A 20,133-nucleotide genomic window follows, 5' to 3' on the forward strand; every position below is an offset into this window, starting at 1 on the left:
AGCAACATGAGGATTCATTTTTTTTTTATGTTGGTTGGGAGAGTGAAGTTCCAATTGTTTAATGCAATTATAGTATTATATCGTAATTATCGGAGTTGTCATCTGATTTGTCCACTTCTGTGTCCCACAGGAAGTTAAGAAAGATACAGAACCAAAGGAAGAGAATGTTCCAAAAAGGGAGAAACCTGGCAATGTGGCTAGTCTGGTGCAGCGGATGAGTGTGTATGGCATTCCTGGGATTGGACCACCGCCTCCTCACAACAAATCCTTCAAGAAAAGTATGTGACCGTCATGTACAAAGCTAAACATGACTTCTTCCTGTCCTCCACGTGCTTCCTGGAACTAATATATATATATATATATATATATATATATATATATATATATATATATATATATATATATATATATATATATATATATATAATGTGTGTATGTATGTATGTGTGTTGTTTGTGTGTGTGTGTGTGTGTGTGTGTGTATATATATATATATATATATATATATATATATATATATATATATATATATATACATTCCACCTTGTGACTTCAGAATTTGTGGAGCTCCTCTATGGGCTCATTTTGTGGCTGTAGAAGTCGAGGCTGTTTGTTCATGTAATGTCTGTCAATACCCAACTCCTAGTAAGGAAAATTTGTGTAGCTATAGACCGAGATCAGTTATCATTCACGCTGCTGTGTGTTTTAGCAGATTACTGCTGAGTTATGAATAATGTGTCCGACAGACATGAATGATTGTATTCTGCAAGACCAGTTTAATTGATGAAATGCAGAGAGGACAGCTTATCACTCAGTATTCAGTCTCAGTTGAAGATTGAATGATAAGGATAGTATTTGAATATAAATGTTATTAATGCTGATTAAATCCGGCACATAGGGGGAAGGAGTATTTGGCTGCCTTTTCCCATCTCTCAATTATTTCTGTACATATACAGGGAGTGCAGAATTATTAGGCAAGTTGTATTTTTGAGGATTAATTTTATTATTGAACAACAACCATGTTCTCAATGAACCCAAAAAACTCATTAATATCAAAGCTGAATATTTTTGGAAGTAGTTTTTAGTTTTTTTTTTAGTTTTAGCTATTTTAGGGTGATATCTGTGTGTGCAGGTGACTATTACTGTGCATAATTATTAGGCAACTTAACAAAATAAAAATATATACCCATTTCAATTATTTATTTTTACCAGTGAAACCAATATAACATCTCAACATTCACAAATATACATTTCTGACATTCAAAAACAAAAACAAATCAGTGACCAATATAGCCACCTTTCTTTGCAAGGACACTCAAAAGCCTGCCATCCATGGATTCTGTCAGTGTTTTGATCTGTTCACCATCAACATTGCGTGCAGCAGCAACCACAGCCTCCCAGACACTGTTCAGAGAGGTGTACTGTTTTCCCTCCTTGTAAATCTCACATTTGATGATGGACCACAGGTTCTCAATGGGGTTCAGATCAGGTGAACAAGGAGGCCATGTCATTAGTTTTTCTTCTTTTATACCCTTTCTTGCCAGCCACGCTGTGGAGTACTTGGACGCGTGTGATGGAGCATTGTCCTGCATGAAAATCATGTTTTTCTTGAAGGATGCAGACTTCTTCCTGTACCACTGCTTGAAGAAGGTGTCTTCCAGAAACTGGCAGTAGGACTGGGAGTTGAGCTTGACTCCATCCTCAACCCAAAAAGGCCCCACAAGCTCATCTTTGATGATACCAGCCCAAACCAGTACTCCACCTCCACCTTGCTGGCGTCTGAGTCGGACTGGAGCTCTCTGCCCTTTACCAATCCAGCCACGGGCCCATCCATCTGGCCCATCAAGACTCACTCTCATTTCATCAGTCCATAAAACCTTAGAAAAATCAGTCTTGAGATATTTCTTGGCCCAGTCTTGACGTTTCAGCTTGTGTGTCTTGTTCAGTGGTGGTCGTCTTTCAGCCTTTCTTACCTTGGCCATGTCTCTGAGTATTGCACACCTTGTGCTTTTGGGCACTCCAGTGATGTTGCAGCTCTGAAATATGGCCAAACTGGTGGCAAGTGGCATCTTGGCAGCTGCACGCTTGACTTTTCTCAGTTCATGGGCAGTTATTTTGCGCCTTGGTTTTTCCACACGCTTCTTGCGACCCTGTTGACTATTTTGAATGAAACGCTTGATTGTTCGATGATCACGCTTCAGAAGCTTTGCAATTTTAAGAGTGCTGCATCCCTCTGCAAGATATCTCACTATTTTTGACTTTTCTGAGCCTGTCAAGTCCTTCTTTTGACCCATTTTGCCAAAGGAAAGGAAGTTGACTAATAATTATGCACACCTGATATAGGGTGTTGATGTCATTAGACCACACACCACCTCATTACAGAGATGCACATCACCTAATATGCTTAATTGGTAGTAGGCTTTCGAGCCTATACAGCTTGGAGTAAGACAACATGCATAAAGAGGATGATGTGGTCAAAATACTCATTTGCCTAATAATTCTGCACTCCCTGTATGATGGGGACTGAAATTCAGAAAGATTCTGACTTTAAACTGTTAAATATAGGGAGTTGGACATTCATTAGATTTAGTTACAAGTTTTATTTATGCTAAAGGATCTTCTAATGTGCAGGAATGTTTGGTTTCAAGACAGTGAAGTTTTTATAGGGATCCCATAGTGGTTTCTCCATCTTTTAGAGTGAGAGTAACCCTTAAAGGGTCACTAAAGGCAACTTTTTTTTTTAAATATAAAACATGTTATACTTCCCTCCACTGTGCAGCTCGGTTTTCAGAGTGTCCCCTAATCCTGTCTTCTGGGGTCCCTCGGCGGCTGTCTCGGCTCCTCTTCGCAAAAGCTTTCCACCTTCATGCAAGCTCGCATGGTGGAAAGATTTTGCTCCCGTGATGCAGCGGCGGGCATAGCTGCCGACTGTATCACTCGGTTCCGGCGCGCCGTGTCATCCGCGGTGATTGACAGCAGCGCCAGCCAATGGCTGCGCTGCTATCAATCCGTCCAGCCTAGCCAATAAATGCCCAGGCTGGGAACCGAAGAGGATCACGTGGACGCGCGCAGGACTTTGGAGAGGTCAGGTAAGTAAAACGGGGCTACCGTCAGATGTTTTTTCACCTTAATACATAGGATGCATTAAGGTGAAAAAACATTTACCTTTACAACCCCTTTAAAGTTGCCTCCAAGACAGCCGACTTTGGCTGTGGCCAATCACAGAATAATCAGCTCTGTAGGAGGGAGAGGTTTGCTATTTTTTAAACTATTTTCTCTTCCTGTAAAGTTGCTTCAGTTAAGATGGTGATCCGACTTTGGAGGCAACTTCCATTGAAATCAATGGGTACAAGTTGCCTACAAGTCGCCTTGAAGTAGTACAGGAACCTTTTCTGGAGTCGGAGCGACTTCAGTAGTGTACATTAAGACGGCTCTTATTCACTTCAATGGAATTTCTTATGTCGCGCGACTTGGGGCAACTTGGTTCTGATTGCAGCTCTGTAGTTATGGCAAGATATTGGGGAGGGAACACTTGATGGGGAAGCCAGAAGTACTGGTAGGGGACATTGGTGGTTATAGGCGGATGTGCGCTCTTGTCTCTGCTGTGTCTGATCAGCATGGTTTGGGATTCGTAGCATACGCCTGTAGATGGCCTCCATTCCACCTACAATAATGGTATAATCTAAATATGCATTATTCTATGGAATGGCGCAAAATAAGGATTCTATCAGCGATAATATGGGAGCTTGTGAGCGTTTTTGGAGTCGGAGGGCGTCCATGTTTTAAGAGCGATACAGCTTTGCCTGCGACAAGGCATACATGCATTCCCTGCTCAGACATGCCCATAAGACTTTCGCCAGCATTGTATTCATTGTATGTATTCTATTCTTATATTGTATTCATTGTATAGGACATCCTGTTAGAGGGATGTTCTTACATGGTGCTTGCTGTGTTGAGGGGACATCATGTGTTGACCACTCCCATGGGGGAGGTGATTAGCTGCCACAGTGAGCACTTCCTGTTTGTGGGAATAAAAGGAGCCGTGATAAGCCATTACAGAGGATGGTGGCTGTGATGGCGAACTGAGAATAAGATGGTTGTGTTTGGTTATTGAATGAATGGCAGATCGGATGAATGGTGAGTCAACCTTTTAGCTTTAAAGACGGATTATTTCACAAAGATGAAGTGTGTGCTTATAGCGCAAGAAAAAATGGCTGTGTGCTCGGCCTACAACCAATTTTTCCCTGACAGCAGGCAGGGATGGGAAGGAGGACAGAGGAAGACACAGGAGAGCAAATTCTGCGGATGACGGAGGCATGCATGTACACTGACCACTGTGTCAGGGCTCAGCAGCCCTGATTATCGTGGTCAGTGTACAGGGGGGAGGGCAGAACCTGGCAGGATCACCAAGGTTTTTTAGGGTTACAGGGGGCCAAATTGCACAGCACAAGCACTGTGCTGTATAATATGCTTTAAAGAAACGGGATCAATTTATTTTTTATTTTTTGGGGTTAACAAAGGCTTTAAAAATAAGTGCCTATACTGTTTTAAATTGAATGATGCATCCTGCTCTTCACATTCTCAGTCACTCTCTATTCCAGTGGTTCTCAACCTTTTTAGTGCAGTGACCCCCTGATCAAATTTCCCAAGTTGTGGGGACCCCTAACAGTAACATTTTCATAGCGTGGGTTGTAGGCACCCAAGGCAAGACAAGTGATTTGCGCCCCTAATCCACGAACATTTAGTTTTTCCTGAGTCCCTTCCACTCGTACAATATTAAAACCCCTTATGGTACATTTTAGAATGTACCACTGTTCTCCTTACTTTCCCTTTTTATCGCTCTCTATCCTAACCCCCCCCAATCCCTCTCTCTAGCCCTGTTTCTTCTCTTATTTATCTCTTTATTTATTCTCTCCCCTTTTTCTTTGTTCCTCCCCCCTCTTTTCCTCTCCCTTCCATGTATTCTCTTGTTATTCCTTCTCTTACTTCTTGGTGGGGGGGGGGATGAGATGAGTGGCAGGGAGAAGGGATGAGTGGCAGTGCTGTGGAATGGGGAGGGGGGGGGGATCAGTGGCAATGCTGGACGGAGTTCTGATCAGCCAACTTGGGTGCTCTTGATCCAGGTCATCTGCTGATCTGAGAACTGTAGTGGGGACTTTTAATGGCAACTCTAATCACAGGTAGTGTTATTTGCTGTGTCTCCGCCTTCACTGTGTCTCCAGCTCTGTGTTGTCTTGTAGCAGTGAGTGACACCTATGTGAAATCAGGAGCTAGGATCTCCTCTAGCTCCTCCCAATTTACTTTCCTCACCAGTCTGCTGACCTATAGTCTCTGCACCCTACCCATGCTGTGAACTGAATGGGCGGCTACATAGGGACTGAGTGGGTGGCCGTAGGCTCTAGTAACAGCCCAACTCAAGCGGCCACAGACCTCAGGGACAGCCATGAATAAGCACTAAGTCAGTGCGAAACGTCGGTTATCCTCCTGTTTCTGTTGCTGTGATCTGGTATGTTTTGCTGTTCGTTTAAATAAAGACAACCTGTTTGGTTTGGAGTGCGGCCATCCATCCTTCATTTTACGCCCATGACAGCCCTGCTGGGTGGCCACGAAAAGGCTGGAAGAACAGTGCGGACTTCAGGAACAGTCCAGGATTTGGTGACCCCTGGCAAATCATCATTGCAACCCTGAGGGGGTCCCGACCCCCAGGTTGAGAACCACTGCTCTATTCTTTACACTGTGCCTAAAATCGGAGCCACTGACTAGAGCCTGATCACCTGACAGCATTAAGATTCACTGTTGCTGGATATGAAAGAAAGCAACAGGATTGACACTATGGGATGGAACATAGATTGGGGAGGGAGAAAAAAAAGCAGGAGAGTTGACAGGACAAACTCTGTTGCCAGGGAGACACTAAAGATGTATAAGGATAGTGTTGTATCTTATCTCCCTGATATTCTCTTATTTCTCCCTCAGCAGCCTGTTGATTTCAGCATGGGGGGGGACCAATTTGGGTATCATCTGTATGTTTCTCAAGCGGACCTGATTGGAACGTCCAGTCTCCTCTATGGAGCTTCAAATGTCAACAGACTTGTCCATTGACACCCTCCAACATCCGATCCTATCCTGTCTGAGGATCCATTCCCCATCCGTATGGTGGATCGGATTGCATCTGGGTGTAAACTTACATGCGGTCCATATACAGTAGCTCACATTTTTGTAAATATTTTATTATATCTTTTCATGTGACAACACTGAAGAAATGACACTTTGCTTCATCGGAGGGGAGGGGGGGGGGGACCCCGGTGACACCCAGTGACACCCGGTTTTTGTGTTGAAAATAACTGAATCTAAAACTCCGTTGGGTGTAACAAGATTAGTCCTTTTTTTTTTTTGCTGATTCGAAAAATGATCCGATCCGTGACTGATCCGAGGATCGATCCGATCCGTGAGTTTTTTGATCCGTTGCACCCCTACAATTGGCCATTTTCCCTCCCCGGTGTCATGTGACTTGTTTAGTGTTAGTCTGTCTAGATTTACATCTATGCGGCTGCGCTTGATGCATTTTTCAGGCATGTTTTGCAGTGCATTTTGCATCATTAAACTAGCGTGTTTTATGTGTTTTTGCATGCAGTTTTCATGCATTTTGCGTTTTTCTTCTTAATGCACTGTATATACCTGGTTGCCTCATTCTTAACAACCGATGAGCCTGTCGGGCTTCCCCGCTAAAAGCTGAATGTGTAAAAAAAGAATTGCCAGCAAAAGAAGTTGCAAAAAAAAAAAAACGGCGTGGTCTAGTATTGATTTGGAGGGGACCCCCCACCGCTGACAACTGAATGTAAAGAAATTATAAAAAATTGGCAACAGGTCTATACTAGGCCCTTCGGGTCCAGTATGGATTCAGAGGAGCCCCCCCGTCATAATGTGTGTTTTTATTTTTTTTAAATGCTGTTGGGACACCCCCCAAAATCCATACCAGACCCTTTTCCGATCTTGCCGGCAGGTCAGCAAAGGGAGGGGATGAGCGAGTGTCCCCCCACCCCCTCCTGAACCATACTAGGCCGCACATGCCCTCAACATAGGGGGGGTCCTTTTGGACAGAGGGGGGTTGGGGTCCCCTTCGAATCCATACTGGACCCTAAGGGCCTGGTATAGACCTGCCGACAATTTTTTATTGTATTTATTTTTTTACATTCAGCTGATGACTCCTCATTTGTTAAGGATCTGAACACTTGCGTTTCTGGTGCGGTTCCATTGGAGTTTATTACCCTCAAATCGTGGGGGGGAAAGTCCCTGCCCCTTTCCTAAAATGCATCGGCTGCAAAACAGATGTGAACTTGTACCATAGGAAACCATGTTAAATGGACTGCAAGATGCACTAAAAAATGCATAGGTGTGTTAAATTTGGTGTTATCGCTCTCATTCTCTCATGCTTGTCACTGGAAGTTCAACATGACACCTCATGGCAACGAACTCTAAGGATCTGAAAAAAATGATTGTTGCTCTATATAAAGATGGCCTAGGCTATAATAAGATTGGCAAGACCCTGAAACTGAGCTGCAGTACAGTTTTCAAGACCACACAGCGGTTTAACAGGACAGGTTCCACTCAGAACAGGCCTCGCCATGGTCGACGAAAGAAGTTGAGTGCACGTGCTCAGCATCATATCCAGAGGTTGTCTTTGGGTAATAGACGTATGAGTGCTACCAACATTACTGCAAAAGTTTAAGGGGGGGGGGGGGATCAGCCTGTCGTCCCAGAAGGAAGCCTCTTTTAAGATGATTCACAAGAAAACCCGGTAACAGCTTGATGAAGACAAGCAGACTAAGGACATGGATTACTGGAACCATGTCCTGTGGTCTGATGAGACCAAGATAAACGTATTTGGTTCAGATGGTGTCAAGCGTCTATGGCAGCAACCAGATGAGAAATACAAAGACAAGTGTGTCTTGCCTACAGTCACACATGGTGGTGGGAGTGTCATGGTCTGGGGTTGCATGAATGCTGCTGGCACTGAGGAGCTACAGTTCATTGAGGGAACCATGAATGCCAACATGTACTGTGACATACTGAAGCAGAGCATGATCCCCTCCCTTCAGAGACTGGGCCACAGGGCAGTATTCCAACATGATAACGACCCCAAACACACCTCCAAGACAACCACTGCCTTGCTAAAGAAGCTGAGGGTAAAGGTGATGGACTGGCCAAGCATGTCTTCAGATCTAAACCCTATTGAGCATCTGTGGGGCATTCTCAAACAGAAGGTGGAGGAGCGCAAGGTCTCCCAACATCCACCAGCTCTGTGATGTCATCATGGAGGAGTGGAAGAGGACGCCAGTGGCAACCTGTGAAGCTCTGGTGAACTCCATGCCCAAGAGGGTTTAAGGCAGTGCTGGAAAATAATGGTGGCCACACAAAATATTGACGGTTTAGACATTAATGGCTGTGTGTTGTTATTTTGAGGGGACAGCAAATTGACACTGTTATACAAGCTGTACACTCACTACTTTACATTGTAGCAAAGTGTCATTTCTTTAGTGCTGTCACATGAAAAGATAGAATAAAATATTTACAAAAATGTGAGGATTGTACTCACTCTTGCCCTAAAGCTTCTGTCAGCCTCCCTATGACCAACACATATAATCAAGGCTGGAAATGTACATATTTTAATTGAACAGTGACACAGTTTTTTGAGACAAAGGAAAAGGGGATATTTTCCAATAAGGAAGTGACAAGCTGGGTTCCAACAAAATAGCGGCCTCCAGCAACAAGAAATGGGGGCAATGCTAGAGGCAATTACTGCACCCTAATTGTAGCAGCATAATTATTGTGGAATGTGTGTTCTTTTGTTAAATTACATTAATTGTTATTAAAGCAGAGTTCCTGGCCGGAGAGGGGGGGAGGGGAGAGTGGAGCAGGTAAGTGTCTGTTTATTAAAAGTAAAGTGTAGCTGCTGACTTTTAATAAACACCAAAAGGCTGGAACTCCCCTTTAAACGGGTATTGGTAAAGTTATTGTGGTCAATGTAATCTGTTGATGTATTTGACATGCTGTCTGTCAGGATGACCCTGGCTTGATTATTTGATTTTATTTATTTTTAATCACATGATTAATTGAATTGCTTTAACCGGCCATACATGGATTGAAATTTGGCTGGTCCAGCAGGGACCGGCTTAGTTTTGATCCATGTATGGTGACAATGGTTGTACAGAAGTTGATCTACCGACCCTATTGGGCTTTTCCTAATTGTTGATCATCACCACCGACTATAGCTGGCAGCACTGATCTGTATTCTGACGTAGGGGAAATCTCCCTGATATCAGAACACAATAGTTCAGCAGGAGTGAATCCCCCATCCACCTCGATTTGTCTAAAAGGGGAAATTGGGTCATATTTTTTTATTTGTTCAACCTGGTTGAATAAAAAAAAATGACTAATGGAACAGGTTGTGTTGGGTACTTTAAAATGTCACTTTCTAATGCCACTTTGTCTTGTTTTCAGAATCTAAAAAGAGGCAATGCAAAGTTCTCTTTGACTACATTCCACAGAATGAAGATGAACTGGAACTCAAAGTTGGGAATGTCCTGGAAATCACAGAAGAGGTATGTGGGAGATCAGGATTAAAATGTTCCCCTTAATTGGAAAATTAAATCAATATCAACATGTAACTAGAAAATGCATTTCCTGAGGAAAATGCGCGTGGGAATGCTGAATTGCTGAGCCCGCACCAAAGCCATTCACCATAACCACTACACTATCTTTAGGACACACAGCTCCTTTCTCTATCTGCAAAGTAGAGCGTATCCTGACTTCCTGGTCGCCCCTCCCCCCTCAAGAGGTCCCCCCCCCCCCCACCCAGGTCAACATTTTAAAAGTTGAATGGTCTCAATAGCTGAAAGTATGCAGAAGTTACGCAGAGCCAAAAAACGTACGGAATAAAATTAAAATTAAGAATAATAAATTTACGGATATCAATACTGGGAATGCTTATTAAAGCATTCCCACTAATAAATAGGTGTGTTTACAGCTTTAGCCCTTATAAATAGAGCTTCAGAACTCAAGGTACATGTGGTATGCCAATTCTGACTTTCCTGTAAAGCACCCCTACCCTCCACACATGCAGAAATACAATTCTGAATCTGTGAGGCCAGTTTAGTTGGCTGTTGTCAAACATTTACAGATCAACACAAAATACAAAGAAGACCTGTGTTAACCTGCTTGGCTGCAAAGTAGATACGTCTCAATATCGCCTGCTGTGTCCAAACTAACTCAACCCAAAACAGTTGAGACGAAACCTCTGACATCTACTTGGGGGGGGGGGGGGGGGGGGGTTGGCCCGTGGACCAATGCCGGCCAGTGGATCCAGCGGCAGAGTGAGCCAACCTCTCTGACCACCAGAGGGTGCTCACTCCCCTTCTCCTAGCACCACTACTCCCATCTCTCTCTGGTCACGAAAAGGAGAAAGGGAGGGGGCAGAGCAGGGCCAGGCACAGGAACTCCTAGAGCACTGGTGAGATCTAGGCTACCCCCTCTTCCTAAGGTGACAAGTTGTACCTCCAACAAAACCCTTCTCCCCAGAAGGGGTTGCCTTATGTGTGGCCGGTCCCTGGTGCTGGAGAGGTTGGAGACCACTGATCATCTACTTACCATCACAGAAGTTAAGAAGAATCTTCTGACTTATATTTAATGTGTTTTTCATGCACAGGATTACAACGCTCATCCACATAAACACTAAAGTAGAATTCCCTCTCTTAAAATCTATACTGGCTAACCTGTGTAAAAAGACATACTTGGCTATTTTCAGCCTGCTCTGGTGCTGTCACATGATCTGGCTTCCCTGTGTCTGCCAGCTGCCCCTGCAGGGGAGAGGTGGGAGCACTGACAACGGCGCTGGGACATGAGAACCTATGGGTGATGTCACCGCTCCCCCGACTTATCAGCGATTGTCGACTGCTCCAATACCCCCCCCCCCCCCCCTCCTGCAGTTGCTACTGCCTGACACAGAATCACTGGATCCTAGGTAATCCTAAAATCGCCTACCTAGGATTTGGTTTGGTTTGGTGTTGGCTATGTAAACTAAGGCAGGAAATCTGGAGTAAGTGACCCCTGTTGGTTTTAACGTAAAGTTCACAGATCATTATTCTGAGCAGCCCCATATTTAAGCCATGGTGTTGGAAGAAGTAGGAATTGAAACTGCAGAATGCTAATGCCGTTTGTGACTGTATATCGGTTAGGGGCTTAATTGACAATAGCCATTGTGTCTCATGCATGGTTTCCAACTACCAGTCTGTCCCACCTTACTTATATATACACACTCACTGGTCACTTTATTAGGTACACCTGTTCAATTGCTTGGTAAAACAAATTGCTAATCGGCCGAACACATGGCAGCAGCGCAATCCATTTAGGCATCTAGGTGTGGTGAAGATGACTTGCTAAACCGAGCATCAGAATGGAGAAGAAATGGGGTTTAAGTGACTTTAAACTTGGCATACAGGCTGGTCTGAGTATTTCAGGAACTGTTGCTCTACTTCTAATTTTCACGCACAACCATCTCTAGGGTTTATGGAGAATGCTCAAAAAAGAGAAAATATCCAGTGAGTACCATTTGTGTGGAGGAAAATGCCTCGTCAGAGGAGAATGGGCAGGTTCAAGATGGTAAAAAGGCAACAGTAACTCAAATAACCACTTGTTACAACCGAGGTACATCTCTGAACGCACAACACCTCAAACCTTGGGCTACAGCAGCAGAAGACCACACCGGGTGCCACTTCTTTCTGCTAAGAACAGGAAACTGAGGCTACAATTTGCACAGGCTCACTAAAATTGGACAATATAAGTTTGGAAAAACGTTGCCTGGTCTGAGCCTCCATTTCAGCTGTGACATTCAGATAGTAGGGTCAGAATTTGACGTAAACATAAAAGTATTGTTGCTGACCATGTCCATCCCTTTATGACTACAGTGGATGGCTCCTGCCAGCAGGATAATGCACCATGTCACAAAGCGCCAATCATCTCACCACTGGTTTCTTGAACTCGCTGTTCCCCAATGGCTTCCACAGACGCCAGATCTCAATCCAATAGAGCACATTTGTGATGTGGTGGATCTGGAGATTAACATCATAAATGTGCAGCTACAAATCTGCAGCAACTGCGAGATGTTATGCCAATAAAGACCAAAATCTCTAAAGGAATGTTTCCAGCACCTTGTTGAATATATGCCATGAAGAATGAAGGCAGTTTTGAAGGGGAAAGGGGGTCCAACCTAATAAACTAGCAAGGTGTACCTAATAAAGTGGCCAGTGAGTGTGTGTGTGTGTGTGTGTGTATATATCTATTTCTATATATCCTAATAAATACTAGTAGGTGCTGTGAGAAATGCTTGGACTTGTACACCCACCCGTTTAATAGTCGTATCAGTTTGGGTTGTCACCTCTGTGCTTTTAGCAGTTTGCTGTGACAGAGAACCCTTAGGGCACAGCAAATATATTAAGCTGATGTCACAAATAATTCCCTTTCTGCTGGGGTTAGTCATGTGCCTTGGACTGTTGAGTAGGAGCATTTGCTGTATAGGTTAACCATGTGTTATTGGTGGCAGTGTTTCTGATATTACTTCTCTTATGGTATGAAGTAGATGTGAACCCAGGTAAAGTGTTGTAAAGCTTGGTTTTTATTAACCAACATGTTATACTTATCTGCTCTGTGCAGTGAAGTTTAAAGTCTATTTTGCAGCCAAACTGGGATAACCTCTCTGATTATATCATATACAGTGCACATTTAGGAGATATTTATTTTACGTATGTAGCGCTACCCCCGAAGGAGCCGCTGATTGTTGTTGGGATCGGCGTATTAAGTTACCTCAATGTTGTCTAGGGGTGTAATTGATGAGTAGAGTAGAGTAGTGAGCGAATGTCCAGTCAATAAATGAAGGTTTTCAAATGCTTTATTTTCGGCCCAACATAGCCAACATCAACATGGAGTAGGAAGGAAAGGTTGATGAAGCGATAGAGAACTTGCGGTATCAGGGCTGCATATGAACAGAGCAATCCTGCTCTCAGTAGCACAATAGTAGTAGATACAGTTCGTCGCCACTCTAGCCAGAGTGGGTGAAGTGCCCCCGGACAGACTTCTGCCACAAGCATGGCAGCCGGAGTGTCACTTTAGGTTGCTGGGAGGAACAGGCCTCTGCCACAGACCTGGCTCTAGGGCCTCTGCCACAGGCCTATTACTTGAATGAGCTAAATAGGTGAATTGAGCGAATCTTCCCAGTAGATTAAGCATAGGTCACCGGATGACAGCAAATAGTACCTGTCGGCATTCCGGTCACCAGATCCCCGATGGTTCGTTCAAGCTCTGTTGGACAACCTGCCTCCGGGTTCTCCTCAAGCCGACCCCCCCATCGAACGGCACCCAGCCTGGGATCTTCTCAGTAAAGTGGGGGACCCAGTAAGTCACTGGGGCCCCTTTCAACAAGTTGGAGCTCCACGTAGCATGCCACCCCGGCCTGGAAGGCCATCGCCGGGGTCCGTTGGATGCGCACACCCTAAAGGTGGGTGCCGCACCTGGAACCCGCGAAGAACACAAAATGACGTCTGCCACAGATATACCCTCCCCCAGCATGCCCCGCGAGGGAAAACTCCTCCAATTGGCTGCTGGGGAAAAGTGGCTCTGCCAGAACCCCTCTAGCGCCACCTGTCGCCAAGGGGTGGAAACGACACCCCTGGAGCGCAGGCTGACCTACAGGACAGTTCAGGAATGACGGCAGCCCAAAATTTAGCAAATTGTGAATGGGAGCAAAATAACAATCCCATTCCCCACTAACTTTAGCGTAGTGCCCATACTGAAAGTAAGGGGGCGCTACACCTACATGTAAGCTTTATTATAACACAAAATAAAACTGCGCTTGTGATATCACAATATACAATTAAAAACTTGTAGCTGCACCACTAACGTGAGATATTATCATATAATCGTAAAGATAAAAAAATGATGTTGCGCTTTTAAATAAAATTGTTCAGGGAGTCCAGGTGTCACTATCATGACACTAATGTAAGCGTTCCATAATCGATAAACAAGTGAAATGTGTCTAGAATTCCAATTCACCAACAAGTTCCTCCACCTTATGAATTCCTATTATGGGGGGTGTATCTAATATATCCCATCAGCGGTCAGTATCCACCCCATGGGAGATGGAGATCACTCTAAAGAGCAAGTGGAAAAACTGACACTCCTCTTGTTTTTGTTAGTTGGAATGGCACTGCCACGCCGCACTGTGACTCCCGGTGGGCTGGAGTGCAGGGATGCCCAGAAGCTCTGGCGCGCAGGCGGTCCTCTCTGCTGAAATGGCAGCCCTGTTCTCTGATGTCCCTCTGAGGCTGGCGATCCGGCTCTCCAATAAAGAACCCTCTACGTAGTTTAAGGTTAAACCTCTTTTCTTCTAATTTTAGTGAGTGGCCACGTGTCTTATTAAACTCCCTTCCACAAAAAAGTTTTATCCCTATTGTTGGTATTTGTAAATTGAAATCCTATCCCCTCTCAAGCATCTCTTCTCCAGAGAGAATAAGTTCAGTGCTTGATGCCTATTCAAATCGCATCCGAAATCACCAAAAGAGCAGAAAATTTTCTGTATGGCCGAAAACATTTCCTGTCCTAGATTGACAACACTACTCTACAGAAACCACTGTACGATGAGTGTCGCCCTAGGGCAGGAAGCATGTTGCTGGCAGGATCACCAGGGAAAAATGAATAAAAAGCTTGAAATAACAAGGAAAACAAATGCAGCCACCACATCATATCTAATGATTGTTATATTACATTTTTTGGAGTTTAAATGTTTAATGCCCTTTAGTTCTTGGTTACTGCAGCTGATTAGCCTGTGCAGCGTGACAGAATGTGCGGTCATTCAGAATTCACACTCGCATTGACCACCTGGGTTCTAGGAGTCTTCTAGCCTTGGTATAATCTGTTTCCTGTGTTATAGTTGTGCATTCAGTATGCAGTGGAAGGAGCAATTAGAAACATTGCAGTATTGTGTTTCCTGTCAATCTGGGTACCATTGTGCAGTGCAGGTGTGGGTTTGCCACTATAGTCAGACTGGTATCTGTTTCAGCCATTAGTTTCCTACAGATGTTTTATTTTTAGAAGTATTGCCTTTTTATATTCATGCCAAAAGACAGTTCTAACGTGGAACATGTGCTGATTGGGACTCTGCAATAACAAGAGCTGACCGATCATTTAGCTGTATCGTGTGTGCTTCTCTTGTGCAATAGTCAGTGTGTTCCAGAATCGTTCTCCATTCTGGCCTTTGTTTCCTGATAGTCTAATCATCAGGAGACTTGGCCCAATCTTGGAGCAAAAACTATTTCCTCCTAGATTAGTTTGATTTGTCTGATCAATGCAACAATTGGAACCTTTTTTGCTCCAAGTTCCAACTGCATTTTTCACAGCAACTCATCAGTGCTTTTTAAAAACAATTTCAATGATCTAATCGGTCATTTAAGTTCTGCAGCACCCCCTTTGATAAACTTCGATTGAAAAAGAATCGAATGCGCTGGGTGGAAACTGGCAGGAACAGTAAATACATCCAACCTGATGAGTTACTGTTCAGGTATTTAGGCAGCCTTGGGTGCTGTGGCTGTCAGAATATAATAGCCAGCAAGTTAGAATTCTCTATTAACTCAGTTTAGCCTGGATAAATCTGTGCGTATGGCTAGCATTAGTATAATTAGGTGTTATCTAAAAGGTGAGATTATATCTAATATAGACTATATGGGGGTTATTTACTATAGTGCGAATATGCGGTCCCGCGGTACATAATAGCGCTCAATTAAGACTTCAACTGGGCGGACATGCAAATGTGAAATCGCGCTATTGCTGGCAAATATGCCTGTCAAATCTGCATATGCTGGAATAGTTGCAGTCAATGAGGGGCTCGATCCTGCAAATTCAAGTCTTTATTGGAGGCTTTAAATATCGGGGGGGGGTTCTAGTTGGTCTGCCTGTAAAGTGGCATCTGTGCGCTGTGTAGAACATGCCACAGCAATAAAGACATTTCTAAAGGAAATAATGCCATTTAAACTTGCTTGCGGCTGTAATGTGTTGCCGGGAAAAAAAGGGGGACCCCCACGCCAAAATGTAAAGTTTTTTTTTTTTATGTAGGCCCCTCCCCAAAATCTATACCAGACCCTAGTCCCAGTATGCAGTCTGGAAAGGGGGGGGGGGCAAGCAAGTGGACCCCCCCTCCTGAACCGTACTAGGCCCCAAGCCCCTTGTGACTTCACCGCCCGGGGTATGATGGGTCTGTGTTGTCACAAGGAGGTGGGGTCTCCAAATGACGCCAATCCGGCGGCCACGCCCCATAGTTATATATGACGTGCGCCATGGAAGCGGAAAGATCGGGCCGCAGCGTCAGGAGGGTCATTTTTTAAACTTCAGCGGGTTGGCGGAGGAAGAAGATCCGTGGGCCCCCCCCCCAAATCCATACCTGACCCTTATCCGAGCATGCAGCAGGAAAGAGGGGACAAGCGAGCGCCCCCCACAAACATACCAGGCAGCATTGCATGCCCTCAATATGGGGTGGGGGGGTGGTTTGGGTCAGTGTCCCGCACCCCAACGCACCTTGTCCCTATGTTGATGGGGACAAGGTCCTCTTCCCAACAACCCTGTCCAGGGTAATCACAGTGTTGCTATGCGAAACTAGTCAACCTCTGTTCTGGCTACTGCATTGTGTGTGTCCTTGTTTTCATGGAATATTCAATTAATGGACTTCAATTGCGTAGTTGGCAGCCAATTTCTTCCTTCGTTCAGGAGTTATAGGGAGAACAGACAATTTCTTTACATCAAGTGGCATGTTTGGTATTCAAACCCAGAACCCCAGCGCTGTTAAGCAGAAGTCCTAATCTGTTGGCCACTGTCCTGCCACATGTGAAACCCTCCTACACATAAATACACATATACTGCATTTCTTTGGACATATAGGTAGTGGAATTACATTAGTCAAGAGTTATTCTTGATTTATTCTGTGATATTTAGTGGTTCTTGGTGTGTGAGTGTAGAATAGTGATGTTACCCTCAGATTTTTGGGAATGACCTTTTTGTTTCTGATGTTGGTACACATATCACATTTTTTGCGATCAAATTTGGGCTCAAGGATCCTTTTAGAAATAATAAACACAAAATTGTGACTCATTCTAAATTTGCATCAGCAATGGTATTGTTTGTGGTTTGTAAAGCCATCTGTGTGAGTTTGGGTAAAGATTTTTGTGAGATAGAAAGTGACAGAAAAAAATATATTTATCTAAACATTACACATTCTAGCATTCATAAAAACAAAATAGACGCTGAAGAAGCAACATTGTTGCAAGGACAATTTCTTTGAGAGAAAGATACATTCATCTCAACATGAAAAGGGTTTATTTGGGGAAGTTGCAATTGTACCATTAGAATCAAATGCTGAAACTTGCATTGGGCTACACAACTCATTTTCACTCTCAAACTCTTTAACCCAGCGCTCATTTTGGTATTCACTATAAGGGCCGGTTCACACTGCTGCGATGTCCGAGATTGGATGTGATTGGAGTGCAAATCGCATGCAATCTCTGTGTGATGCGATTTCAGCCATACAAATAGTATGGCTTGAATGCGATGCAAATTCAGCCAAACTCCCACAGGACCCTTTATTTGGTCCGCAGCAGAATCAGATCGCATGGGTGTTCACACCCATGTGATCAGATTCCTGTCAGAGTTTGCAGAACGCACTGTGATATGCGAGCCTAGCCACTCTTGCATACCAGGAAGTACAAGTACACTGCTATTTTTAAGGAGAAATTCCAGACAAAAGACCTTTTTCAGGGCAAGCCTTGGGCATAATTCTTTCCCAATACCATAGCGGATTTCCACTTTAAAAAAAAAAAAAAAATAGCAAACATGTTGGTTTTGCACAGCGTAGCCTGGATCCTCCTCGTCTTGGGTCCCTCTTCGTTGCTCCTGGCCCCTCACTCTTGTCTAGTGCCCCCACAGCAAACGGCTTGCTATGGGGGCTCCCAAGCCAAGTCACAGCACTGTATGTCCTTGGCCCTGCCTCCTCTCTCCCCTGATTGGCTAACTGAGCCAATGGCACTGCTGCTGTGTCTTAGAGTCTGGGATGGCTAAGACACTCGTGGACATCGCTGGATAGCGATGGGGCTCAGGTAAGTATTAGGGGGTGCTGGGGAGGCTGCTGCACACAGAAGAATTTTTATCATAATGCATCGAATGCATTAAAATAAACCTTCTGCCTTTTTAAAACTCCTTTAAGTTCAGGTCCACTGGTAAGCAAGCCTGAGTTTTTCTCTTGCAGGGCATGACAACTTGTTCACAATAAACATCCCCAGCAGCACATATTGCCTTTTTCTTCCCTTCCCTGTCAATTTGTTCAGCCACCAGTAGCCAGCCTGGTCAGGGGAAGGCACACTATGCTCGTATGATCTCTTTGGAGCCATGAATAGAAGATAGCAATATGCTAATCTAGACTCTGGACTTTCTCTCTTGATAATCTGGGTGATGATACATCCTCATAAAGTGGTTGTTAACCTCAGACATGAAATTTGAACAAACATCCCTCTATGGTGTGTACTTTTCTCAATCTAGAATACTGAGCATAATTTATCCATTTCCTTGTTTTTCTTATCTGCATGAGTCATTAATGACAAGTTTTTCTGACACCAAGAGAAAAAAGGCAACAGTAAGGGACCTTCAGCACACAGCTTTGAGCGACAACCTTTGCTCTGTTCCTGTGTGTTGTGTGAAAGGTGTGGTGGGATGCCCCTCCCCTCACTGAGCTCTACAGAGTGATTTCAGCTCTCTGCCCCCTGCTTCGTGAAAGCTCAGACCAGCTGTATAAATTCTGCACTTTGAACAGCTGTAGAGAAGAGAATCCTGCAGATAAACCGGTACAACTTGCATAGAAGGATCTGGTTCATCTGTGTATCACCAAAGATCACTTCACCGACTCTGTGGAGGTTTACAACCACTTTAAACCTTTCGAGGTGCTTCCATCGCATATGACTATATAACTTAAAGCGGAGTTCCGGCCACAATTTCACTTTTTAAATATAAATACCCCTGTAATACACAAGCTTAATGTATTCTAGTAAAGTTAGTCTGTAAACTAAGGTCCGTTTTGTTAGGTTGTTACAGCATTTAGACACTTTATAAAATAGAAATTGACTGGGGCCATCTTAAGTGTGGGCATCATGAAGCCAGACTGTATGACTTCCTGGATTTCAGCTTTGCAGATCTTGCACATGCTCAGTGCTGCACAAGCAGTGTAATAGGTTTCAGCACCTGTACTGTCCAAGTCACATGATTCTTCGAGACTGGGGAGTGCACAGACTCCTGGAAAGTTACACCCACTATATTCCCAGGAGTCTGTGTGGTGTAGGTTAGGAAGCTTAAGCACCTAGGTGTGGGAAGATTAACTATTCTGCCTAGCAACAACACTTTGAAGGCATCTAAAAAAAAAAAAAATTCTTAAAGGACTAATGACATTTTTTTAAAACTACTGATGTAATGTTATATTTATGGGTGGAACTCCACTTTAAGTGTGTTCAGGCCTCCTGGCTCCTCTAATAAGCCTCTCCCTACAGGGAGGTATGGGGGCTCCTTCTCTTGTACTCTATGGGTTAATTTACTAAAACTGGAGAGGGCAAAGCCTGGTGCAGCTCTGCATAGAAACAAATCGGCTTCCAGGTTTTTTTGTCAAAGCTTCATTTGAACAAGCTGAAGTTAGAAGCTGATTAAAGCGGAGGTTCACCCAAAAAAAGCATACTAGCATCAGCTAAAGTATGCCTTTTTTTTTTTTTTTTTATGCGCTGTACTTACGGTTTAATCCGTAAGTTTTGTTTCAGACACCCACGGGGAATAGGCGTTCCTATGAAGAGTGGAACAAGATTAACGGCTGGCTATGGCGCGTCCCACGTTTCGAAAATAGCCGGTGTAGGACTCGGCTCTTCACGGCGCTATACGGCGCATGCGCATCAGACTAGAAGCTGACTGCGCAGGCGCCGTATATGTCGGCGTCCTATTTCGGCTTTTTTTGGAAGGCGTGACGCGCCATAGCTGGACGTCAATCAAGTACCCCTCTTCATAGGAACGCCCA

At 44.2% G+C, this 20,133-nt stretch overlaps 1 protein-coding gene across 1 annotated transcript in view; it reads left to right on the forward strand.

The window, feature by feature from the left end:
• LOC120935621 (CD2 associated protein) overlaps window positions 1–20,133 on the forward strand; it is a 191,625-nt gene that overhangs the window by 118,021 nt on the left and 53,471 nt on the right. Inside the window, exons 4-5 of the mRNA XM_040347672.1 lie at window positions 131–278; window positions 9,498–9,598. Coding sequence (XP_040203606.1) covers window positions 131–278; window positions 9,498–9,598 — 249 coding nt within the window. The remainder of the gene's footprint in view (window positions 1–130; window positions 279–9,497; window positions 9,599–20,133) is intronic.

The sequence above is a fragment of the Rana temporaria genome, chromosome 4, assembly GCF_905171775.1.
Source record: "Rana temporaria chromosome 4, aRanTem1.1, whole genome shotgun sequence".
Taxonomy (NCBI): Eukaryota; Metazoa; Chordata; class Amphibia; order Anura; family Ranidae; genus Rana; species Rana temporaria.